At 43.9% G+C, this 26,352-nt stretch overlaps 2 protein-coding genes across 3 annotated transcripts in view; one reads left to right on the top strand and one right to left on the bottom strand.

Moving 5' to 3' along the window:
- LTBR (lymphotoxin beta receptor) overlaps positions 1-4,031 on the bottom strand; it is a 7,091-nt gene extending 3,060 nt beyond the window's left edge. Inside the window, exons 1-6 of the mRNA XM_027838856.1 lie at positions 3,782-4,031; positions 3,574-3,652; positions 2,908-3,033; positions 2,633-2,785; positions 2,030-2,126; positions 1,704-1,789 (exon numbers count right to left, since the gene is read on the bottom strand). Coding sequence (XP_027694657.1) covers positions 1,704-1,789; positions 2,030-2,126; positions 2,633-2,785; positions 2,908-3,033; positions 3,574-3,652; positions 3,782-3,886 — 646 coding nt within the window. The 5' untranslated portion in view covers positions 3,887-4,031. The remainder of the gene's footprint in view (positions 1-1,703; positions 1,790-2,029; positions 2,127-2,632; positions 2,786-2,907; positions 3,034-3,573; positions 3,653-3,781) is intronic.
- Positions 4,032-16,139: 12,108 nt separating this feature from the next.
- The window catches only part of SCNN1A (sodium channel epithelial 1 alpha subunit), a 28,637-nt gene continuing 18,424 nt past the window's right edge, over positions 16,140-26,352 (top strand). For both annotated transcript variants that reach the window (XM_027838616.1, XM_027838614.1), the window contains exons 1-2: positions 16,140-16,222; positions 16,950-17,304. In XM_027838616.1, coding sequence (XP_027694417.1) covers positions 16,156-16,222; positions 16,950-17,304 — 422 coding nt within the window. In that variant the 5' untranslated portion in view covers positions 16,140-16,155. The remainder of the gene's footprint in view (positions 16,223-16,949; positions 17,305-26,352) is intronic.

Here is a 26,352-nt window from a genome sequence, read left to right as displayed (position 1 = left end):
CACACACACACACACACACACACACACACACACACACACACACACACACAAGACCTTGAGAATTGAAAACCCGGGAGTATTTTCTGGAGGCACCTTGACATAATGGATGGTGTTAGACTTGGAGTCAGACCTGATTTGAATCCCGTCTCAAACATTAATTAGCTGTATGACTCTGGGCAAGTCACTCAATCTCCCTCAGCCTGTTTCCTTACCAGTAAAATGGGGATGATAATAATGGCATCTACCTCACAGGGTTGTCCTGAGGATCTATATGTAGATAATATATGTAAAGCTCTTTGCAAACTTTAAAGTGTATATACATAAATATTGGCTGCTCTTCTTATTACCCTGCTATTTCTCACCCTAACTCAGGGCTTAGGGAACAAAGAAAATAGAATTCAATTCCTGAGGGAACATGTATGTGGCGTGGCTTAGTAGGAAGAAGGAAAGACCAGAGGTTCAGAGATCTGGTCTGAATTCTGATATGAACTAGATATTTGACCGTGAACAAGCTACTTAGCTCTAAGGGCCTCATTCTCTTCATCTCTAAAAAAAGGGGGTTGGATTAAATGATTATTAAATTTCCTTCTAGATTCCAAGTTATATTACTGATAATTATTAATTAGCAGGGGCAGTTAGGTGGCACAGTGGATAGAGCACCGGCCCTGAAGTCAGGAGGACCTGAGTTCAAATCCGGCCTCAGACCAAACACTTGACACTTAGTAGCTGTGTGATGACCCTGGGCAAGTCACTTAACCCCATTGCCTAGCAAAAAACGAAACAAAACCAAACCATAAAAAACTCAAGTAGCGCTGAGTTTGGAGTCAGAGGACTTAGGTTCAAATCTGTTTCTCTGATGATTACTACCTAGGTACCTCAGTGGATAGAGTGCTGGCCTTAGAATCAGGAAGACTTATTTTGCCCTCAGATACCAGCTTGTGTGACCCTTGGCAAGTCACTTCACCCTGTTTGCCTCAGTTTCCACATCTGTCAAATCAACTGGAAAAAGAAATGGCAAACCACTCCAGGATCTTTGCCAAGAAAACCCCAGATGGGATTATAAAGAGTTGAACATGACTGAAATGACTCAATAACAACATTAGACAAATGACTAATCATCCCTGGTCTCAGTTTCCATATCTGTAAAATGAAGGGATTAGATTAGGTGACTTCTAAGGTTCTTTCTAATTATTAGATCTATGATACCCTAGGATATGAAACTACCAGTTCACAAATCTAGGAAGGATAACCACAGAAAAGTGTTTTTATATACATATATAGATAGATATAGATATGTATATCCAGATAAAGCTGTATCTAGCTATGATTCTAGTAATAACAAATATAAAATAATAGGACCACTTATAGTATATAAATTATCATATAGGATCTTATCTGATAATAATGATGACAAAAATAATAATATTTAAACCTGTATACATAGTGGGAAATTATTTGGCACATTACATTTTGTATGTAACATTTTTGTAATATATATGTGTGTATGTAGATATAAAATAGTTAAGAATACACCTTGCTATTTTTCTTTAAGGAGCCCTTTAAGGAGACCTTCCACACCCTAGCTTTGGGAAGAATTAGGACACTGACTTCTCCCCATTTTAGAGGTGAGGAATCAACTCTAGGTGGGGAAAAAGGTATTGACTTAGGTTCTGCCTCACATTCCCCAATCCATGGACTCTCACCTGGCATCTTCCAAGGTGAGATCTGGCATCTGGCATCAGACTCAGCAGTACCAGGAACAGCAGTCACCAGGCCCTGTGCCTCACAACTGCGAAGAAAAGAGCAAATGGCCCGTGTACTCATGAACCCTTTTGCCCACCATTGTTACCTAGTGTGTTGGATCTGGTACACATTGGCTGTCCAACATTATGTTACTCCCAGAAATAGTGAGGAGAGAATAAAGGGATTCCACAAAGTGTATGGGGTGGGCTAGAGATAGTTCATACTCAGTGGGGAAGGGAGGGAGGAGAAGGCTGGCCACTCCTATACCAGGGTAAGAGGCACTCACTTGGTATGAGGTTGACACTGAACGTCAGGAGAGGATATGTTCTGGAAGTACCCGACTCTACAGGGAACGCAGCTGTTGTCAAACTCTCCAACCTTATCTGGTAAGAAAGGTGGATGTGAGCTGTGGGTACCTTGCTCACCTGACATGTACTCATCTTCATGCCCTCCTGTTACTTTCTAATCTCTCCCCTGTTCCTTAGCTGTGGTTAGTTTTGTCACAGCCTGAAAACTCTTCCCATTATCAGCTTCCAAGTTCATTTCTTGGTTTACTCTCCCAGCAAGCAGGACGCAAAGTCCTCACTCACCTGCTGTTTCCCCATCTCTTACACCAATCTCCCTATTTTGGCCTTCTTCCTGCTATCATATAAATGAGATGAATTTAGGGGATAGGAGGAAGAGTTTTCTATCAAGGAGAAGGACATCTGGGAGTACCCACTAGGCACAGGACATAGAAGGTATATTCTTGACTCAGGAGAGTAAAGGTATACTGGAATCCCTGAGGCTTATCATCTCTACCCCTTCCACCCCTTCCCCTGCCACCCCCAATCCTTCTCCAAGTGTCCAGTCATTTCTCTCTTTCTCTCATCCCTCAGCAACTTCTGACCTGTCGGTTCAGGTTCTGTGCCCGGTGGGCAGGAGCTAAGCGGCTCACAGTGTTCACATTCGGCACCCCGCTTGGGACAGTACATGCCCTGGCGGCATCGACATTGGGTTTTCTTGCTGGCATTGCAGGGAGTTATCTCCTCAAAACCTAGCACTGGGATAGATGGGGAGAAACTCAGAAATCATAGCATGGTTCCCAAGGAGAACTTGCCCACCCTTTATCTCATATGCTACCACCCAGGGATGTCTCCCAGGCACTGTTTTGTGGTAGCTTACCTTCATCACATTGGCGGCAAAATTGGCAGCCACTGAGGTGGTTCCAGAATTCATTATAGGAGCCTGGTGGGCACACAGAACATGTGGTGTTTCGGCGTCCATCACAGAAATCACTGACAAACATGCCTAGAAGAGCATATGGGTGGGGAATGAATTAGATTTGGTCTGTCTGCCCATCAGGACTTCATGACACTGTTAATGAATACAGGAGACAAGACTCTTAAGGAGGCTTGATTTCTAACCCTTAACATTTTTAAGTCTCAGTTTTCCTGTATGTAAACTGAGGCTGTCTACTTCCCGGAGTGTTTTGAAGAAAATATCAGCTAATAGGTATGACAATTCTTTGAAAGAAGCAAAATACAATACAAAATCAGGGTATTGTTATTATTTTTCATCATCTCTGTTTCTCTATAGGCTTCCCTAGCTCTGTCTTTTCCATGCCCACTCCAGCTTTTCCCCTCAATTGCTGGTCTTCTCACTCCCTCTTGGGGCTGACCTCCAGATCCTTTCTTGAGTTAGTGAGAGCACCAAGGGTGGAAGAGGAGAAAGGATTTGGGAATCTTTGAGTCCTGTTGCTCTGCATGGAACCAGCTCCTCTCCTCTACCTCTCCCAACCATCTTCTGTCATCTCCAGCCCAGCTTCCTCCCACCACCTCAGTTTCTCACCTGGAGGGCAGCGAGAACAGCAGACCTGGTGATTGGAGTCATAATATTCCTTGTCTCCACACTTTGTATCCGGAGGCCCCTGAGGGTGGATGCAAAGATGGGCTTCATTGGGGGTAGGGAGGTGATGGGATGGAAGAAAGGACAGATGGGTGAGCCACCTACCCCTTCTCCCTTTGCCCTGGTCCACCCTTTGCTCTACTTGCCTCACCTGTCTGAGTTGATGGCCAGCCAGAAGCCCAAAGAGGCCTAGGATGAGAGGGCCCGAGACCAGGCCCTGAAAGGAACAGGCAAGGGACAGGCGCATGGCGTCCATACAAGAGGGGAGGGGAGGGGCAGGGGAAGTCAGGACTTGCAAAGGCCTGAAGAGGAACCCAGGGCAGGCAAGTTCCAGAGCCCCAAGGAAGGGAAGGCAGAGGGGCTCGAGATGCCCCCAGGGGGCCGCAGGGAGCGGCGGGCCTGGCCTCCCAGGCTCCTGTTGCTTAGCTCAGGAAGTGGGAGTGGAGCTGGGCCTCGGGGCGGGGACAAGGAGAGCTGGGAGCTGCCCATGGAGCCTGTTGCAATCGGGAAGAGGAACAGGCTTGGCCAGAGCCCACACTGGGCGGCTATGTGTCTGGGAAAGCACGTGAGGGCAGGGCTGAGCTGGAGGAGGGAGGAAGGAGGGGTGAGCAGAGCAGGCCAGGCAGAGGGAGAACCAGGGGCTGCCTGGTACTGGGGGGCTCAGCTGAAAAGGGAGCGAAGGGAGGAGTCTTCAGACAGACCTGGGACAGAGAGACAGCCAAATCCCCAGACAGAGAGACAGACAGGAAGTCCAAGGGGACAGATGGAGTATGAGACACATGCTGGAGAGAAAAAGACTGGGAGAACACAAATGCTGGGATGGAAGGGCCTGGGGCCACAGCCAGCTGGAATAAAGACCAGTAGTAGCCTGGGGAGTCCAGAGGAAGAGGAATGGTCCCTTAGCAGCCCCCTGAAAAGCCAGACCAAGATGTGTTTCCCTTCTGCCTACACCCCTCCTCTTCAGGCATACCCACTTCACTTCTAGTCTGGGGGCGGGCAGAAGAGGAAGGAAAAGCCCACAAGCCAAGTGGCTCACGTCTGTCCAGTACATCATGCTTTCCTCATAATCAGTGAATTCAACATTTATTAAGTATCTACTACGTGCCAGGTCCTGGACTGGGCGTTGAGGATACAAAGACAAAAATGAGATATTCCCTGCCTCAAGTAGTTTACATTCTACTGGGGAAAGACAACAACCCCATGAAGTAGACAGTCTGAGTATTATCCACATGTTACAAGTGAAACACATGTATAACAATCCTATTCTGAAGCCTAGTGACCCCAAATTTTCCAAGGCTGTGTCAACAGGGTGCAAGCATGAGTGATTCTCACAACAGTCCTACCAACAACAGCCTGCATTTGCTTTTCAATGATGTTGACCACGAATATTGGGCCCATGGCAACCCACCGAACAGATGAGCTACAAAATTTTCTTTAGGATTGGGCAGATTCCTATATCTTTAATAAGAGTGATGGAGTGGCAGAAAAGAAGGCACAGGGTGCTAAGAAGTTGCAAAAAGGCAGATTTAGGTTTAATGCCAGGAATAACTTAAAAATTAGAGGTATCCGTAAGTGGAATGTAATTCCTCCAGAGACTGAAAGTCTTCAAGCAAAAGTGGGATGAATACTTGGTAATGTTGTACTGGGGATTATTTTTTTTTTTAATATGGATTAAACTATTTAAACTATTAAACTATTTTGATATGGAATAAACAGATGTTCCCTCAAACTTCAAAATTCTGTGATTCCATTGTTAGGCTGGTCTACGAACATTAATTTGTGTTGTTGTTGGTAGCCCCTGATTGTTTAACAGTCTCCCCACTGGGGGGAAAATGCAAGGAACACGCTCTTAAATTCAATTTGCGTTATTAACACTTTCTTAAAGTCTAGACAATCAATAAAACAATAAATCAAGCCCAGAGTTGTAGCATTTGCTAATTTTCCAGGTAAATGTTGTTGTTTAGTCGTTTTCAGTCATGTCCCAGTCTTCTTGACCTTATTTGGAGTTTTCTTTGCAAAGCTACTGGAGCGGTTTGTCATTTCCTTCTCCAGATCATTTTACAGATGAGGAAACTGAGGCAAACAGGGTTAAGTGACTTGCCCAGGATCATACAGACTGCACCAACCAGCGGCCCTTTCCAGGTAAATGCTCACACTGAAAATTAAACAATCATTTCTTTGCAAACCCCTGGTTGTTATTCAAAATATCCAACCACCAATGAATCGATAGTCTGCTAGAGGAAATGAACAGCCACATTGTGCCATTTTCACTAAAATGAAACCAGAAGCCATAAAGAGGTTGGTGGTAAGTGAAAGCACATATATGATCAGAAAGAAAAAAAAAAGACAGATTGGTCACAGAGTCACAAAATAATAAAAGACCCAGAGAAGGGCCTCCATTGTGTTGGAAAAGTCTTCATAGGCAAGAATCACACTGGATGAGAAGGCACAGAATGATTACAATCTGCATTGGTGATGGGAGTACTCATCCTGAAGAGCTCTGTCAATGGACAGATAAAGTGGCTTGGCCAGGGTCATCCTGCTGGTCAGGTCCTTTTAATCAGAAGTCTGGAGGCTTTTCACTATGTTCTCAACTGGAATATCAACAGCGCATTACATACTTCTACGGGAGGAGATAGGAGAAAGAGATGTATAGAAGTGGTGGGTAGGCAAATGATGGAGAGAGCAAAGATTGGAACTGGGATGTCTGAGTCTTGAGGTTCCAGGTTTATCTCCAAATCCTCCCAAATAGCTCCTGTGACTCATGGGATGTCCTTCTGAGGTGCAGCACTGACAAATCTAATCACTTGAGTGTCTACCCCTTCCATGTCTACTGCCCACTTATTTATTATCCTGGATGCACAAGGCCATACTTTGGAAAGAGAAGTGGAGTGTGTTGGGGTATAATTATCTAAGGCCTTGGTTGTAGGTGAGAAGGAAGACATCTTTTGCAGTTCTGGGCGCTTCATCCTCAGACCACAGCTAGAATATACAGAGACTGAAAGACTGGAATGAATAATTTTTTATCAGGTAGTGGACACCACCAACCCACTCCCCTTCCCTACTTGTACAGGTAAAATCAGGTTAAAATGAACATTAGAGGGCAGCCTTGAAAAGCAAAAGAAGTCACAGAGGCACATGAAACTCATGAAGCCATGTGGAAGAGGGAAATTGAAGTAAAGTATCATGGGTTGGTTTGGTGAAAAGCTAGAAGACCTGTGTTCTAGTCCCTCTTAATGACCTTGGCTTTCGTGTCTTAACTTTTTCATCTACCAAACAGGAATAATATTACCAGTTCTACCTAACTCATAAGGTTCAATTCAATTCACCAAGCAAGCATTCATTAAGCACCTAATATATGTTTATATGAAGTACCTGATATAGCAGAGTGCCTCCACTTTAGTAGGTACTGGAAATACAAAGACAAAAAAACGAAACAGGGAAGGTCCTCTAGAGAAGGCCACTCCAGGCTCAAGATATTCTGTAGGTCTGCATCTATTAAACCATAAATGTTCCTTTCCTCTGACACTGCTATCATCCTGGCACAAACCGTCATCATTTCACACCTGGACAATTGTATTTTTTTTTTTAAGGTAATTGGGATTAAGTGACTTGCCCAGGGTCACACAGCTAGTAAGTGTCAAGTGTTTGATCTGAGGCCGGATTTGAACTCAGGTCTTCCTGACTTCAGGGCCAGTGCTCTATCCACCGAGCCACCTAGCTGCCCAACACCTGGACAATTGTAGTAGCCTTCTGGTTCTTCTCCCTGCTTCAAGTCTCTCACTGCTCCAACTCATCCTCCACTCAAGCTGTTAAATTAATCTTCCTAAAGCACAAGTCTGACCATGCCACTCTGTGTTCAATAAAGTCCAGGGGCTCCTTGTTGTCCCAGGATCAAAGATAAGCTGCATTCCTTGCTGTCCTTCACACACAACACCCCACTGCCCAACTCTGAGTATTTTTACCATCTGTCTCCCTCCTATCTTCCCTCACGTCTCAGTTAAAGTTCTGCCTTCAGCAAGACTTTCTTGATCTCCCTTAATACTAGCACCTTCCCTTCTTGAGTATCTCCAATTTATCCTGTCTATATCTTGCTTGTACATAATTTTTTGCATATTGTCTCCCCCCTTTAGAATGTGAACAAGGACTGTGTTCTGTCTTTTTTTGTATCTCTAGTACTGAGCAAAGTGCCTGGCACATAGTAGGTACTTAACAAAGGTTAGTTGGTTGATTGATTGTAAAGCATTTTATAAATATATCATTTTAGCCTCACAACTCTGGGAGGTAAGTGTTTTTATTATCCCCATTTTTATTTTTATTTATTTTTAGGCAATTGGGGTTAAGTGACTTGCCCAGGGTCACACAGCTAGTCAAGTGTTTGGTCTGAGGCCAGATTTGAACTCAGGTCCTCCTGACTCCAGGGCCGGTGCTCACTTCACTACCTAGCTGCCCCCTTTTATCCCCATTTTTACAGAGGAGGAAACCTAGATAAGCCTGAGTGACTTGTCTGGGGTTACATAGCTAGTAAGTGTCTGAGGCCAGATTTGAACTCAGGTCATCCTGACTTCAGATTCAGTGCTCTATCCACTCACTGCACCACTTAATTGTTATTAACAACAAAAATATATAAACAAGATAACATTTATGACTATTTCCCCTTTTATGTAAAATTTTTAATGAGTACCACATAAATGTTAGAGGTACCTGTTGCTGGGATTCACAGGGGCTACCCCTTTCCACCCTACTTTTTTCCTTCTTTTTAGAATGCATCTTCCATCTTGCCCAGGCCTGATCTCACTACTGATCATCAGCTCATTGGTACTCTCCTCAGCTCCCAGGGACTCATCATATTGGTGAGAGACTTAGTGTGGATACTCATCAGCTTCAGTAAGAAGAAAAAATGTTTAAAATTTTAAAAGAACATGCCTTTGCCTTTGACCCAGCAATACCACTTCTAGGTCTGTATCCCAAAGAGATCATAAAAATGGGAAAAGGACCCACATATACAAAAATATTTATAGCAGCTCTTTTAGTGTTGGCAAAGAATTGGAAATTGAGGGGATGCCCATCAGTTGGGGAATGGCTGAACAAGTTGCAGTACATGGATGTAATGGAATACTATTGTGCTATAAGAAATGATGAGCAGGTGGACTTCAGCACTACTGCAGCTCAGAACGGAGCCCAAGGGACCCACCAGCCTCAGTCTTTCCCACAGTAGAGATTACAGTCATGGGCTACTACAATCAAATACCAAAGTCTCACACTCACTGGCAAGTCACCTTGACCCTGGCTACTATGGAGACAAATCTTTTGGCTCTAGTCTAAGGTTTCCCTCAAAAAAAAAAAAAGAGGGGAGAGAACAGAAAGAAGATATTAACTGTACAAATATGAATTGTGACTTTATTCTCCCAGGAAAAAGAATGCTAAGCACAAAAGAATCATAACATCCATTACAAAATGATTAAAATGGAATTTAAGAACATGACAAGAAGCATGATCAGTTGCTCATGGCTTGAGGCCAGGTGGGGTGATGGCATCCCCTACCCAAACTTCCAGACTCCTTGGAGAGCCATCCTTAGATTATGAAGCTGGAAGGAGAACCCAGGGTGGGATGCCCTTTAGCAAATCCCGTGAGTTCCAGCTTAGTACCCAATTAGTGGATTCAACCTATTGATTAGTCATTTGTGGCTGGAAGCCTGCTCCATGCCCCAAATTTTGATGTGGTCACCAAAAGTGGCAACTGGTCATGCTCCAAGGGTGAGGGGGCAATAGTACTCTAAGACACTTGCTACATGCATCGAGGATGCACCTTTGTTCTCCACTTAAGAGGCAATAGCAGGAAACAACTGTTGTTCAGTCACGTCCAACTCTTTGTGACCCTATCTGGGGTTTTGTCAGCAAAGATACTGGAGTGGTTTGCCATTTCTTTCTCCAGCTCATTTTACAGATAAGGAAATGGAGGCAAACAGGATTAAGTGACTTGCCCAGGGTCACACAAGCTAATAAGTGTCTGAGGCTGGATTTGAATTTAGGAAGATTATTCTTCCTGGTTCCAAGCCCAGTGCTCTATGCACTAGGGTGCCACCTAGCTGCCTCTTGAGAGCAGCTAGACTTTTGCAAACAGTATTTCATAGTGGATTGCATCTTTGCCATTCATTGTCTTAGGCATGTGCCGAGCAGCCCTTGCAGCGGTGTGATACTGCTCTGGATCCAGATTCTGCTGGGGGTGGGGGAGGCTTTTCTAGTGTTTGGGAACTCCCATTCCCGCAGCAGCTGCTGCCACCCTCCTGCTTCCTTCCTCTGCTTCTCACTCACTTCCTCTCTACCACTTCTTTGAGGATCTGACACAGGAAGAAGGGAATGCAGCCAGTGACCTGGCCACAGCACCGTCTGGAAGGGCCCCCTACAACTCTCTTCCAAATTTCTCTGGAGTGACACTTTGCCTGTCCGTGGTGCTTTTCCTTTCTTGGCTCTCTGCCCTCCTCTGTTTTGCCTCCGGGAGTTCTACCTTCTGTCTTCCCCTCTAAGGACTCCAGCTGGTTGTTGCTGGGTTAGGGAAAAATCTATTAGTCTCCTCCCCTGCTTTTGACTCCTCTGACCACTTTGTTTCTGTGGCTTAGGATATTATGTAAACCTGGAGCTCTAGTTGGTATAGGTAAGGAAGACAAAATATTTACAATTTTAAAAGAACATGCCTTTGCCTTTGACCCAGCAATACCACTTCTAGGTCTGTATCCCAAAGAGATCATAAAAATAGGAAAAGGACCCACATGTACAAAAACATTTATAGCAGCTCTTTTAGTGGTGGCCAAGAATTGGAAATTGAGGGGATGCCCATCAGTTGGGGAAAGGCTAAACAAGTTACAGTATATGGATGTGATGGAATATTATTGTGCTGTAAGAAATGATCAGCAGGTGGACTTCAGAAAAAACTGGAAAGATTTACATGAACTGATGCTGAGTGAAGTGAGCAGAACCAGAAGAACGTTGCACACAGTAACAGCTACATTGTGTGATGACTAACTTTGAGAGACCTAGCTCTTCTCAGCAATTCAAGGATCTAAAACAACTCCAAAAGGCTCATGATGGAAAATGCTATCCACATCCAGAGAAAGAACCATGGATCAAAGAATACAGATCAAAGCATACTATTTGATCTCTCTTTTCTTTTGTTGTTTTGTTTTGTTTCTTCTTTCTCGTGGTTCCTCCCATTGGTTCTAATACTTCTTTACAACATGACTATTCTAAAATTACTCCTTACTGATCTTCTCCCCCTCCCATCAAAATTCCATCCTTCAGTTAGTCAGTCAGTCAATAAACATTTAATAACTGCTGTCTATGGGTCAGGCACTGTGCTAAATGCTGGGGATACAAAGAAAGGCAAAGAACAGTCAAACTCTCAAGGAGTTTACTAGCTCTCACCCTTGAAAAGTATCTTCTATGAAGGAGCTACGCGTACAATGGATAGAGAGCACCAGCCCTGGAATCAGGAGGATCTGAGTTTAAATCTGAACTCAGATACTTAGTAGCTGCGTGACCCTAGGCAAGTCACTTAACCCTGATTGCCTTTCCACTACCCCTTAGCACATCATCCTTCCTAGGGCTATTACCAATTTATCAAGGACAATGTTTTAACCCAAAGAAATGGAACTCAAAGGTGGAATTTTAGGCAAAATAGTAGGTAATGAATGAAGATCTTTTGGTGGGGGGAGGGATTGGGAGAGAAGGGTAACTAACCAAGATATATTTTATGCAAAATACACTATAACCATTGAGTATTATTAAAATTGAATCATTGATAATAAATTAATCCATAAGCATTTATTAACCATCCACTAAGCACTACTGGTCAGCTAAGTGGTGCCATAGTTCATAGAGCACTGGGCCTGAAGTCATTTTCCTGAGTTCAAATCCAGTCTCAGATGCTTGCTAGCTGTATGACCCTGGGCAAGTCACAGCCTTGTTTGCCTCAGCTTCCTCATCTGTAAAATGAGCTGGAGAAGGAAATAGCAAACTCCTCCAATATCTTTGCCAAGAAAACCCCAAGTGGGGTCACAAAGAGTTGGACACAACTGAACAATAATAACAACAAAGCACTATTAGGAGTTGAGGGTACAAAGACAAAAATGAAACAGTCCTTATTCTCCGTAGCTTGCATTCTCTAGGACAGACATGCACAACTTGGCAGAAGGTAGGGGCCAAAATTAAAATAGGCTAAACTTCTTCCAGCTGCAGATAGATTTTTAGCGGCTCACTTTCCAAGTAAAGGTATGATTAATGATCAAACTATTTTGCAAATAAACCATTTTAAACAAAGGGAAACTTCAATTAATATTAATTAATTACACTTATTACTTAAGATTTTTATTTATCATGAAATCACATTAATGTTAAAAAATTACTTTGCTAAGAGATTCAAGTTTTAATACATTTTTCAGGTTTTCTTACTGTTTACATTTAGTTAATGGGATATATTACACTTCTTGTCAGCAATCAGTTTATCGTACTCCAGAATCATGTTTGAAATCGATTTCTTTAGAAATCTGAAAACTAACCTAAGTAGCCGCCTCATTTTCTGAGTTTACTTTCTTGAAAAACTGTTGTTCCCCACTGAGATTTTTCAGCACTTTGGAAGCTTTAATTTGTTTTTCATTGGTGTCCAATTTGTTTAAATTAGGATGTTTTTATTCTAAATGAAATGGCGATGAAGATTGTATTCCTTTGGAATGGCTATAACTTCTCGGCAAACAAAGCACAATATTTTGTCCCTTGTGTAAGTAAACAGGTATCTATTTCTCCACTCTGGATTAAACACTCTATATTCTGATTCAATCTTCCATTTCTTTTTATCACCCATTTTACAAAGTCATCCCAAAAACTTTAATGCTAGAACCAAAAAATCTCCCCAGCAACTGCTCACCTACAAAGAAATACTGAACTGAGTGTCTGACCTTGGAGAGAGCGCCAGACACTCAAGTAACTTGGAGGGCAGCTGCGTAGCGAGGCAGGGCCTTCTCTTTGTTGCCACTAAATACATAGCAGGGGTCAGCTGCATTGGCACATGGCTGCACTTACTTTGTTCAACACCAGCAATGACTGAAAACACAGTGAAAAGATACGGCTCTAGCTCTTCTCAGACTACAGACAGACGAACAATGGTTCGTTACTGGGGTCACCTGACAAACAGGACAGTGCGCAGGGGCAACCCACCTGCCAAGTTATACGATGGTGCAATAGTGATAATGGAAGACGGGTTAAGCGGGCCATGGACAAAGCATGCGTTACATCTTTACTTTCTTTTACATCCTCTACATTTTTTGCAGGCTGCCTGAAATCCTTTGGTGGACCACAAGCAGCCATAGGCTGTATGTTGTGCAGGCCTGCTCTGGGGGAGACGTCATGTATATGTAGAAGTATGTACAAAATAAGCTGACGCCACTTTTGGAGGCATCTGGGCGAATACAGAAAGGCTTCCTGTAGAGGATGTTTGAGCTGGACTTTAAAATACACTGGTGAAACTTAAGTTTGGCTTCTATGGGGAGTTTTTGCATTTTAACAGGCATCACAACTTTAGTCAAAGGAGTAAGCTTGTAATTTTAGAACTCCAGGTATCAATCAGCAGATGGGACTGGGGCTGGGGTGTGTATGCTTTCTGGGGGGTGGATGGGGTTGGGACATGTATTTTTTTTGAAGGGGGATGGGGAGCAAATGAACAATGGCACCAGCTAGGTAGCTGTCTGCTCTGCAGATAATGAAAATTTATTTGGGGTTAGAACTGGGGTTACTGGAAATATCTGGTCAAGGTAGGAATCAACTAGGGATTGTGTTCAAAGATTTAGAAAGATACTTTGCCTGATGATCCAGAACTGGTTTGAGGAAGTGTTGATGTAATAACACAGGTTTATTTGGGGATACCGGCTCTTCCTATTTCTTCTATGCTCATTTGTAGAGTCAGACCCATAGCATCATTTTATCACAGATTGGTGACTGGTTTAGCGCAGGAAGCAAAGATTACAGATATCTGGGGATATGGACCAGACCTGGCTTTCAATTCTAACTCTGTGGTTCATTCACTATGTGATTTGGGGCCTTGGTTTCCTCATCATTAAAATAGGAGGAAAACCAACTTCTTTCCAACTTCATAGATATACTGTGATCAGGTATTCTAAAAAGAAAGAAGTGCCAAGTTTAAAATCCTTGGGGATCTTTTTGATATCAATGCTGGCCATAAAGGGGAAATAAGACCATATCTCTGGAAGAAAACTTGTATGTAAATAGAGCTAGGACCAGATATGTGATTTTACTGGTGAGAGGAACTCCCAGGAAGGAAATTCCCTTGGCCAATGCAGAATGTCACCTTCACCAATGCATATTGGCATCTTCTCTGCAACTTAAAGTCTTAGAGAGTTGTCCAGAGCTCTGGGAAGTTAAATGACTTGCCAGGGTGATAGCCAATATGTCAGAGACAGGACATTTGCTGGAGTTAGGGTTGGCTCTCCATCCAGCATACCATGCTGCCTCTCCTATGTAAATATATTAGATTATTGGTGTCCTGTTGCATAATTTAACATGTTACATGCAAGTTCATATATGTTTGTGTGACAGGATGTGGTAGTTAATTTATAAGAGTTTACCTGCACATTTATCTCAGTCCCTTCATCTTTAAAATGAGGGAGTTGGATTAAATAAAAGATTCTCAACTTTTTTCATGTCATGGATCCCTTTGGCAGTCTGGTCAAATTTATGGACCCAGGATATGTTTACATGAATAAACTAAAATACATAGCATTGCCAAGGAAAAAATTATATTGAAATAGTTATTTACAAAAATTCAGGCACCCCACATTAAGAACATCTGCATCAGATGATGACTAAACTTTTTCCTAGTCCCAAATCCTATGGTAAACTCCATTTGTCTGCGTGTACAACAACTTTCCTTTCCTCTCTTTTGCCCCTCCTTTCTGGCTCCTCAAACATTTCTTCCCTCCTTAACCTAGCCCTACCCACTCTCTACCTGCCCCCCTCCCAAAGGACTGTTTGCTATTTACCTTCCCGCGGGTCAAATTCTTTGCATAAGATAAGATAAGAGCAGAGAAGATGCAACCCCAGCCCAAAGAGCTTTGTTTTCCTTGCAGAGCCTTCTCTCTTCTTCCTCCCCAGGTCAGCTCTGTCTACTCCCTGCACCATAGCCTCTATCTCGTTCAGGGTACTGGAATAGGCTAAGTCTTGTGACCCCCTGCTCTGTCTATGACTAGTCTTTGCCCGCTATGTGTCCAGAACTCTGTCTGCACCCTGTTTTTACCATCCTTTGTGCCTCTCCTCTCTCCTTGAGCCTTCTCTTAGCACCCTGCTATGGTCCTGTCTTTTGCTTACCCCTGGTTCTGCCCTGATCCTGGCTCACTTCCCCGTGTCCACATTCTTGTCCCTTTCTTCTCACAACAGTGGATATTACACATTCCTAGCCTGGCAGTCAATGGTGCAAAAAAGAACAGAATGTCCTGAGCCCTAACCCATCCCCCAAGCCTCACCTTGGCTCCTTCCCAGCAAAGCCAGTGTCTGGCAGGAGGAGGGAGAAGGGAAGGAGATGGTCTGGGCAAAGGGGAGCGGCGGGGTGGAGCAAGGAAGAGTTACCCACATCAACAAGCAGGGAGGGACAGGCAAATTCTCCTAATACTTCCTCTCCCTTGCCCCAGGCAGGATTGAACAAGCAGCAGCCCACCTTAAAGGATGCTCTTTCCACCCTACCCTTACTTGGGGAACCTTCCCTCTTATTCCTGAAGGCAAATTATGTCTCACTCTTTACTTGCCCTGTTTCTAGAAGCGGGGGAGCCACTTACCTGCTGTGGTCTCCTTTCCCCTCTAATCCCATGTACCCCTGATGACTAATCTCTCCAGCTATCACCCTGTCATGTCTGTCTTCCTTATTCCATCATCACTCTTGGTTCACCTTTTACCCTATTTTATTTACCCTACCTCCTTTCCTAATTCCTTTGTTCTTGCCCCATTCTCTTTACCTTCTTCCTCTTCTCTCTGTTCTCTCCCCTCCAGCATCTCGATACCCTGAGTTTCCCAGTCCCTTGCTATCTGTGAGACCTTGGCAAGTTGGTTTATCTCTTTGAGTCTCAGTTCCCTCATCTGAAAAATGAAAGGGTTGTATTAGATGTTTTGAAGATGTAGTGAAGGCCTTCTATGACATAACTGATAAAGTCTCTTCCAGTTCTAAATCCTATGATGCTATTATATACCTCTCATCCCAATTTACTTTCTCTGCCCCTGGCCACCCTCAAATCAAAGTTCCTGTTCTATTCACCTTCTTTTTGTCTCTGTCTCTTTTTGCCGCTGCTTATCTTTTCTTCCTGGTAGTCCACTCACCTCACTGTCCCACCCCCAGACTCCCTTGGTGTCCCCCAGGCTTCTCTTCCAATGTAAAGTTCTTTGGGCTGTCTATTCCATGCCCACCTTCCTCCCCATCAGCCCAAGCTCCTCCTCTGCTCCTCCTCCCTGCCCTGCTCACCTTTAATTGCGATGCTAATGAGGCTTCTGTCACTTCCATCCTGGGCGGGCTGGCTGGCCAGGCCACTGCACCTGTCAGGTGAGGGGGAGGAGAGACCCAGCTGCCAGATTCAACTGGAAAGAAACCAGTCCCTGCCTAACTACCTCTTGGGAGTAGGGAGCAGGAGACAACTCAGACCTCCTGGAACTCACAGTCCCTGAGGCTCGAGAAAGCTGAGCTGAGACGAAGCCTGAGTGGGTAACACAGAGACAGAGGAAGAGGTGGAGATATGACAGACTAAAGTGGGGGGGGGAGGAGAAGGAGGAAAGGACAGAGAGAGAGAGAAAGGAAGAGATGCAAAGAGACAGACAGTGAGGAAGAGACAGATAGGCAGAGAGACAGAAACAGAGAGATAGAGACAGATTAACCTGGAGTGAAAGAGACAGAAAAAATAGAGAAAGACCTTCTGGAATGAGTAGGATAGAGACAGGAGAACCTGGGACAAAAGTGAGAAACTAAAAATTAGCCAGAAAGCTTTAGAAAAGCACTCACTCTAAAGAGTAGAAAACAGCTGACAGAGAAAGAAGTGAACTAGATACTCTAGGACTGGCACTAACCCGCCCAAACCAGCAAATTAGCTGGTTCCAGAGGAAAAGCAGGGAAGGCTGGGTAGGTGGAGAGGAGTGGGATTGTCCTTTCTCCCCACCACTCCAGGAGGTTTGGCCCCACTCCCAGCCTGGGGAAAGGAAGAGTTTAGGTTGATGATAATGGAGGTAGGCAAGTCAATAGCCTAGCCTTGACTCACATTATCTACTCCTAATCCAAGGCCCCATGAAGGAGGAAAAAGTTGAGCATGAGGGGCAGCACCCCGAGTCTGGAGGCCCCCAGGAGGAGGAAAAAGAAGGCCTGATTGAGTTCCACCGTTCTTACCGAGAGCTCTTCCAGTTTTTCTGCAACAATACCACCATCCATGGTGCCATCCGACTGGTTTGCTCCAAGCACAACCGAATGAAGACAGCCTTCTGGGCTGTGTTGTGGCTCTGTACCTTCGGTATGATGTACTGGCAATTTGGCCTGCTGTTTGGGCAGTATTTCAGCTACCCGGTTAGTCTCAACATCAACCTCAATTCTGACAAGCTCGTCTTCCCGGCAGTCACTGTCTGCACTCTCAACCCATACAGGTCAGTCTGCCCTTACTCTCGCTTGTTAAACCACAGTGTTTTTATCCCATCAGACAGAGGGACCCCCTCTGCCATTGATAAATCCTGATTCCCAAGTGGAGGGACAGATGTCAGGCAGAACTCAACATTTAGACAGACCCCAGCCTCAGCTTGAGCTAAGCCCTTCCTAACATATACCTGTCACTCTGACTCTCCTTGCAACCTGTTCTGGTTAGCAGTCAGAGTTCCTGGGTTCAAATATTAGCTCTGATGCTCATTAGCTGTGTAACCTTGGACAAGTCATTTAACCTCTCTGAGCCTCAGTATCCTCGTCTGTAAAAAGGCTTGAATTCCCTACCACATACACTTTTGTTCCCTAAACCTTAATGCACTATGTAAATGTGCATGCAAGATTGAACAGGGTATAGAAACTCTGTCACATACCTGTTCCTCCCCTTCCCCCCCCCACCAACCAAGAAGAGAGAAGAAGAGTCTCTCTAACCTCAAAAGAGAGAAACTGATATGGGAAAGGGTGGTAGGAACTGGAGGTAGGTGGTGGTGGCTGGTAGAAGCTGGCCGTCTTCCTCCTTTGGGGAGTGGACTTCTTTAGAGGACAGTAAAAGTGGGTGGAGCTGGGACTGCAAAGCAATTAGTAAGCCCACTGGTGGAAGAGAGGAAGAAAAGGGGAAAGGAAGGTGAATAGCCAAGGGGGAATGGGAGAGCAAGAAAGCATCTTTCTTAAAGCCTGCCTGGCCCAAATGCCCATGCTGTAGGATTGATTTGGAAATGGCTGATCTCAATTTGTAATATTACTCTGTAAAGACAGTGTTGCTTCCCAGACTAGAGGTCTGGACCCTTTAGTCTGGAGGAAGTTCTTCCTATGACTTCCTCTTTCTCTCTTGGCTCCTCTGTCCCTTTTCATATGATAGTAATCTTATTTGATCCCCTTCATCCACTTCAGATTCTACCTCCTCACTGATCCTTCCATCTCCTTGGCTCCCTTTCCCCAATGACCCCTTCATTCCCTCTGATATGTGCATCCTTGGCACCCAGTTTATTTCGAAGTTTTTGAGTTCCATTATCTCCCATTACCAGTTTTTGACTTGGAGGCTAAAGAGAACAATGGAAGGTAGGCAGGAGATGAAGGTGTTGTGTATGTGTATACATGTACATTTACATTAACTCATTCAGCAAATATATTTTGAATGCCTGCTATTTATTTGTGAAAAGACAGGGTCCCAGCCCTCCAGAAGAATACTATCTTGTGTCTATACACGGTTTTGTTTTGGGGTGTGTATATGCATCTATATCTATGCATAGCTATATCTATACTGAGGGTGGCTGTATGTCTGAGGATGGGGAATTTTCATGGGCAGGTAAGTGGCTATCCTGGTAGATGGAGGTCTTCCAGTAAGTCTTCCAGCAGGTTGACAGGGGTTTAATGGATTGTAGCCGGGGCAGCTAGGTGATGCAGTGGATAGAGCCACCAGACTGAGGTCAAAGTGGGCCTCAGACACTTATCAGCTGTGTGACCTTGGGCAAGTCACTTTACTTTGTTCCCTCATTTGTAAAATGAACTGGAGAAGAAAATGGCAAATCGCTCCAGTATCTTTGCCAAGAAAACTCCATATGGGGTCATGAAGAGTTGGAAATGACTGAAAACGACTCAATGACAGCAGTGAATTGTAGAACAGGGTCCAGGTCTGATGTGTCCTTGACTAACCTCCATTTGTTACTTAGAGTAGGAGGCATGGGCCTCTGGAGATGAAGGGATGGATGGAGAGGCATGTAGAGGAAGGTATACTTAATAAGTGCCATTTAGAATTATGCTTACATAATTTATACATTATATTTGCTCATGTGTGACAAGATTTCCTCTAGGACCATGTCCTTTCCTCCCCTCTTAGCTCCCCCCAACTTCTAGGTCCCTTTGTTGTTGTTCAGTTGTGTCCAACTCTTCATGACCCCATTTGGAGTTTTCTTGGCAAAGATACTGGCGGGGTCTGCCATTTCCTTCTCTGGCTCATTTTACAGATGAGGAAACTGAGGTAAACAGGGCTAAGTGACCTGCCTAGGGTCACACAGCTAGTCAGTGACTGAGGCCGGATTAGAACTCAGGAAGATTCATCTTCCTGAATCTAGGCATGGTGATCTATCTACTGTGGCACCTAGCTGCCCCTAAGTCCCTTTGCTTAGTTTCTATTTCCCGTCTCTTTGATAGTTCCAGGTTGGTCTCCTCTTACCATCCCAACCCTTTGCTTTTTTTGTTCCTAAACTGCCCAAGCCACGCTTCCCTGAGCCTGGAGTCCTTAACACTTGGGGTGTGGGGTGGGGAGATGGAGTGGTGTAGCTGGCTCATACTGGGAATTCGGCCAAATGAACTTCAGTTAAGCCAGTTAGCCTTGAAGGCACACCTAGCTTGGAGGATCGCTTGGCCTGCGGTGAGAGAAGGAGAGAAATTGGGAGGAGGTGTTACCTGCCAGAGTTTGTCACTAACAAGTAAATGAAAGGGTTCCTGACCAATCAATTCTCGAGAATACTTGATTTATTGTGTACTCTGCTAGGTGGGGGTGGGTGAAAGCACAAAGAAGTTTTGGGCTTGTGCCCTCAAGGAAATTACCATGCCACTGGGGAATTAAAACACACACATAAAAAGTTAAATAACAATATGGAAGTTTCAAAATAGACGTACTTAAGGGCTACCTGAGAGACCTTTATGGGCTGGGGTAGTCCAAAACAGCTTCGCAAAGGAAGTGAAATTTGGACTGGCACTTGAAAAACTGGCAAGCCTGGGAAAGGTAGAAAGGGGAGAGGGAGGGAAAGTCATTCCAGACTAGGGGAGTGGTGTCCCCTAAACCAGAACAGGGCAAATGTTCTTGGAGAACAATGAAACCAGTCAGATTGCAGTGGTGGCTCTTGGAGATGAGTAGAGGCTTAGATTAAGGAGGTAAATTGGAGGAGAGTCTGGGAAGGGAGAGAGTGAGGGAGGGAAGGAGAAGGGAACTGTGTCAGAGGAGGAGAACATGATGGCATCATGGCCTGACTTGCAGGTTGAGAGAGAGAGAGAGAGAGAGAGAGAGGCAGAGTAAGGAAGGGCAGGTTTAGACAGGTTATGTGGGTGCTGACCTGGACCTGAATCAGAGCTTAGTGGAAGGAGCAAGACAGGGAGGGAGAGATGGGTGATACCACTGGGGAAGAAGGAGTAGGATGTGGTAATAGATGGAATATGAAGATAAAGAGGGTGAGGAGCTGGAGCAGATAACTGTGTATGTGTGGGCACGCAGGATCTGTCCTCTCAATGAATTCCAAATAAATCCACCCCTTGCCTCTGTCTTGGGCTTGGAGAACCAGGAAAGGAGATGGAGGCGGTTCAGGAAGTTGATGGAAATGGGGGAAAATTGTACAGCTAAAAGAGGCAGGAGTTTTAATCCTTTAGCTTGGAGAAGGGAAGACTGAAGATTGGGGAAGAAATTATTTTAGCACATTTTTTTTGGTCCCTGGCATACTTTTCCATTGAAATCAGAGCAAAAGGAAATTACTCCTTAGCTGTCAGAGAGCCTTAAGGAGGAAGTTGGGGAGCCTTAAGGCAATGAAATGGGATGCCAAGAGAGTTCAGATCACCTCTTTCGCTGGAGAGAGAGAGAGAATGGCAGAGAGGTTCAGGCAATGGGAGTAGGGAGTTAAGGATTGGATTGAATATCAGGGCAACCACAGGAAGACTCCTAAAAAGAAAAAATCATAAAGAGATGGAGAAACTTTCTAGTTATTGAGTGTCACAATTTGGACACTCACCAACCTATGCAGGATCTTATACTTATAGTCACTATATGTCCTGGAGATTCTGAGCCTGGATTAATTTTCAGGGGGAAAAAGTGGAGGCTTTGCAAGAGAGTTGTACATGGAGTCAGAAGACCTGCAGGTGAATCTTAATTCTGACATTTACTGTGGCCAGGGACAAATCATTTCACTCAGTTTCCTAATCTGCAAAATGGGTATCATAATATTGCACCATCCACCTCACCTGGTTGCTGCAAAGTCAATGATTACCCCATTAGGTTAGTCAGTCTCTTCCAGTATAATCTCTTGGGCGCAGCCCTCCACATCCCAAGGCCTCCTCCATTCCATTTACAATTCTGTTAATCCCTTCAATTGTGTGGTGTGGATCCTCTGTTCAATAATTTCCCCAAGCCTTCTTCTTTTCCTTCTAGCATTCTTTCTTTCTCCTCCCCAAACAAAAAAAGAGTTTTCTTTTTTAAAAATTAAATTTTTAATTGATACTTTTGGTTTTTACAAAACAACAAAATATTATTTTTCACGTCCCTTCTCCTCCACATCCAAGTCATCACTTGTACCAAAGAATAAAAAAAAGAGAAAAAAATCATTTTAGCACAACTAACCAAAGCATTAACAGAGTCCAACAACGTATTCAATATTCTACATCCACATTCCCTCCACCTCTGTGAAGAAAGGAGGGAAGTGAATTTTTTCATCTCTTCTTTTTTGGGCCTACGCCTGCTCATTCATGCTGCAAAATTGTAATGGCCATACTTGGCCAAAAAGAAGCGATCCCCCACTTCTCTGAAGAGGTTGGGGAAAGAGAATTCTAAGTGTGAAATATTGTATGTAAGGTCAGTCTTTTTCAATATGTCAGTTAGTTTTGCTGAACTCCCTCTCCCCTCCTTTTAAAATTATTTTTCAGACAAGATGGCAGCATTCAGTCTTATAAAAAAGAATTAACATCCAGAACTGCTCAACAATGGGATGGGCAGTCTCATTCATTTATTTCAGTCAATAAATGGTGAGTACAGCTAGGTGGTGCAGTGGATGGAGTATTGGGTCTGGAGTTAGGAAGACTATCTTTTTCAGTTCAAATCTTGCCTCAGACATTTACTAGCTGGGTGACCCTGGGCAAGTCACTTAACCCTGTTTGCCTCAGTTTCCTCCTCTCTAAAATGAACTGGAGAAGGAAATAACAAACCACTCCAATATCTTTGCCAAGAAATCTTCAAATGGGGTCAGGAAGATTTTGATATGACTGAAACATCAACAAACATGCTATAGGGGATATAAAGATAAATAGGACCTGATGCCTGCCCTCCCTGTCACATGGAATTCCATGTTTTACATTGCTACTTCAAGACCAACTCACCATTATTCACTAGTCTCTCTTCCTTTGAAGTCTACATCATTCATTTACATACTAGCTCCTTTTCATCCTTGTTACTGTCATTTATACCTTTCAGAATACTTTCTGGGCAGCTAGGTGACACAGTGGATAGATTACCGGCCCTGAAGTCAGGAGGATCTGAGTTCAAATCCGGCCTCAGACCAAACCTTGACACTATCTAGCTGTGTGACCCTTGGCAAGTCACTTAACCCTGATTGCCAAAAAAAAAAAAAGAATACTTTCCTACCTTCCTCCAGAATTTTAGCATCTGCTGCCTAGTCTTCCAAATCTCCTCCCTGACATCCTCATCAGTGACTTCAGCATCCATATAGATGACCCTTCTAATACCTTGGCCTCAACCTCTTCATCTCTGGTGACTGTCACACCACCTCCTAGCCACGGGAGACCTCATAATCACCACTCAATTTCCCCAGTCTCAATACTACACTTCTGATCAGTGCCAGAGAAAGTGAGGGAAGGCATGTTGTTTGATTAGATCTGCTGCTTCATGCTCTTTGACCTCATTTAGTCTCTCACTGGGGCAAGTAGAAAGTCATTTCTTTTTTTTTTGTTTTTGTTTTTGTTTTGGATAGGCAATGGGGTTAAGTGACTTGCTCAGGGCCACACAGCTAGTAAGTGTTATATGTCTGAGGCTGGATTTGAACTCAGGTCCTCATGAATCCAGGGCCGGTGCTCTATCCAATGGAAAGTCATTTCTTATTGACTTCCTATCATATTCCCTATTGGGGCTACTTAAAATTTTTCCCACTCTTCTTCAAGCTCCATATTCTACTCTTTCTTCAATTCAATCCAATAAGAATTGATTAAACACTTATATGACTTCTAGCAAATGTGATAGACCCTGAGGTTACAAAGATAAGAACAAAACTCACCCATTCACAGGGAGCTTACTTTCTGCTGGGGGAGGGGAGACATAATAACGTAGATGCAGGTAAGTAAATAGAATGTTTGAGGGATAGGGACACAAACAACTAGATAAATCAGTAAAGGCTTCTATAAGAAATGGCACTTGAGCTAATGGTTCTAAGAGGTCAAACTGAAAAAGGAGAGCATGGGACATACCCAATGCCAAGGCAGAGTAAAGGGAGATGGAATATTAATAGCAAAGAGGCCAGTTTGATGGAAACATAAGAAGAAGGCAATAATGTGTAATTTGCCTGGAGAGACAGACCAAAGCGGGGCTGTGAAGGAAGAAGTGGAAGCTATGAACTGGGGTTTGTATTTTTGCCTAGATGCAATTGTGCTTGTCGTTCGTTCTCTAAGAGGGCCATGACATCAGGGAGATGATGACATGACTTGCAATTGACTTTGATTTGAGTGAGGGAAGGCTGTGCAAGGTCACCAGCCTTACTTTCTCCACCAGAGCCATCTGGGTCCAGTGGCCAGATATTCATCAGGACAACTGGAGATGGCCCACCATGCAATGGAAGACCGTGGCCCTTTTAAGCTAAGGTCTTTTCAGGTTCTCACTTTGAGTGAGGTAATGCACATTCAGTGAATAGGAGTGAGTCAAGGGATAGCCCCTTTAATAATAATAAAAAAAAAATAAATCAAACTGGGAAGGGAAGACCCTCAGAATTGCTGGCCAAAAGAGAAACAGTATTTATATTCACTCTGAGCAAGGAGGGCCCAAAAAATAACCATTAAGTGTTGCTTGTAGCAGGACCTATTGTTGTCTAATCTATGAACTCCAGAGTGAATTGGGTTAAGGCTTGTTCTTTGAGAAAGAAAATTTAGCCAGCAAACCCCAGAGAGGAGAAGGAGAGGGAAAGGGGAGGCGGAGGGGGAGGGGATGATGAGTTACCCAGCTGAAACTGGCCCCCTGAGTCCTTATTCAGGCAGCTCGAACTACTCACATGCTGTGCTTGTCCTTCATTCTCGAAGAGGACCATGACATCAGGAAGATGATGACATGACTTGCAATTGACTTTGATTTGAGTGAGGGAGGGATGTGCAAAGTCACCAGCCTCACTTTCTCCTCCAGGGCCATCTGGGTCCAGTGGCTATAGATCAGGATGACTGGAGATGGCCTTGGATGCAGTGGGAGACCCTGGCCTTTTTCAGCTAAGGTCTTCTCAAGTTCTCACTTTGAGTGAGGTGATACCCATTCAGTGAATAGGCCTCTTTAATTAAAGAGTGAGTCAAGGGATGGCCCCTTTGATAATTAAAAAAAAAAAAGGAAAAGAAAAAGAAAAGAAAGAAATCGAATTGGGAGGCGGAGATCCTCTGGGTTGCTTACCAAAGAGAAACAGTTTCTATTTACATTCACTCTGAGCAAGGACGACTCAAAAAAATCAACCATTAAGAGGTACTTGGGCAGGGACCTGTTGTTGTCCAGTTCATGGGCTCCAGAGTGAATTAACAACCTTCTTTGAGAGGTTGTTGCTAAGGAGAAAGAGAGGCTGGTGACCTTGCACAGCCCTCCCTCACTCAAATCAAAGTCAATTGCAAGTCATGTCATCGTCTCTCTGATGTCATGGTCCCTTTTCGAGAATGAAGGACAAACACACAACCTAGATGCAATAGGGAACCATTGAAACTTCTTGAGCTGGGGAACAACATTGTCAGACCTGAAATTTAGGAATATCAACTTGACAGCTGTATGGACTGGAGGAAGAGAGTTTAGAGGCAGGGAGGGTAATTGAGAGATTATAATAATAATACAGATTCAGAAGTGCTAAGGGCCTGAACCAGGGTGATGTGGTATGAAGTATAGAAAAAGGGACAGATGTGAGAAATGTGGTAGTAGAATCAGCATGATTTAGAAACAGATTAGATATGGGGGAGGGGAGGTTAGTGAGAGTAGAGTTGAGAATCACTCCTTGGTTGCATCCCTGGGTTGCTGGAAGAATGGTCTTGCCCAGAAATAGGGATACAAGGAGTCAGGCAGGTTCAGGGAGAAAGAGAATAAATTGTATTTTGGACATGTTGAGTTTGAGATGCTCATGGGATCTCATTGTGAGTATGTCCAGTAAGAGTCTGAGATGTGAGACTGGAGGTCAGAAGAAAGATGAAGGCTGGATATGTAGATTTGGGAGTAAATGGCACAGAGATGATCACATGTGAGTTGATAGGGTCAGGTAGAGGAAGAATGTAGAGAAAGAAGAGTAGAAACTTTGGGACAGAGCCGAGCAGTGTATTCATATCTAGGGGGTTGGACATGGAAGGTGATTCTGCAAAGGAGAAAGAGAAGGATTGGTCTGAGAAGTGGGAGGAGAGTGTGTCTAGAAAGAGGAGCTGAGCAGGATTATAGGCACCCAGGAAGCAGCAGTCAGTGGATAAAATTGCAGGTCTCCTTTATAAACAGATTGTTTTCACCATTTTTACAGTCTAACAGAAGAGACTGGGATATATTAAACAGACGTAAAATATATATAATGAGCCAAGTGTGAATGACTATGAGGATTCAGTAGTGAATATATACACATGAGAATAGGGAATTTTATTTGCTTTTTTGAAAGGTGAATATTATTGAATGGACCTTTTTCCCATCAAACTAAGGAAACAAATTTTAACTAAAGAAACTTAATTTTAAAAATTAGCAACTAAACTTTGTTTTAAAATATAAACTTTTAAGATGAGACACAAAACAAGACTTATTATGGTGTGCGTGGGCACAAATCCTACAACTACATAGAAGGACATCTACAAAAATGAGATTGACCGTGTTCTGAAGGAAGAGCATTGCTGTTGTTCAGCTGTTCAGTTGTGTCTGACTCATTGGGACCCCATGAACCATAGCACACCAGGCCTCTCTGTCCCCCACTACCTCTCAAAGTCTGTCCAAGTTCATGTCCGTTGTTTCTATGACACTATCTATCCCTCTCATCCTCTGCCATCCCCTTTTCCTTTTGCCTTTGATCTTTCCCAGTGTATAACAT

This window comes from Vombatus ursinus, unplaced genomic scaffold (genome assembly GCF_900497805.2).
Source record: "Vombatus ursinus unplaced genomic scaffold, bare-nosed wombat genome assembly UNPS02014830.1, whole genome shotgun sequence".
In the NCBI taxonomy this organism is placed as follows: domain Eukaryota; kingdom Metazoa; phylum Chordata; class Mammalia; order Diprotodontia; family Vombatidae; genus Vombatus; species Vombatus ursinus.
This window is presented reverse-complemented; position numbering and strand designations above follow the sequence as displayed.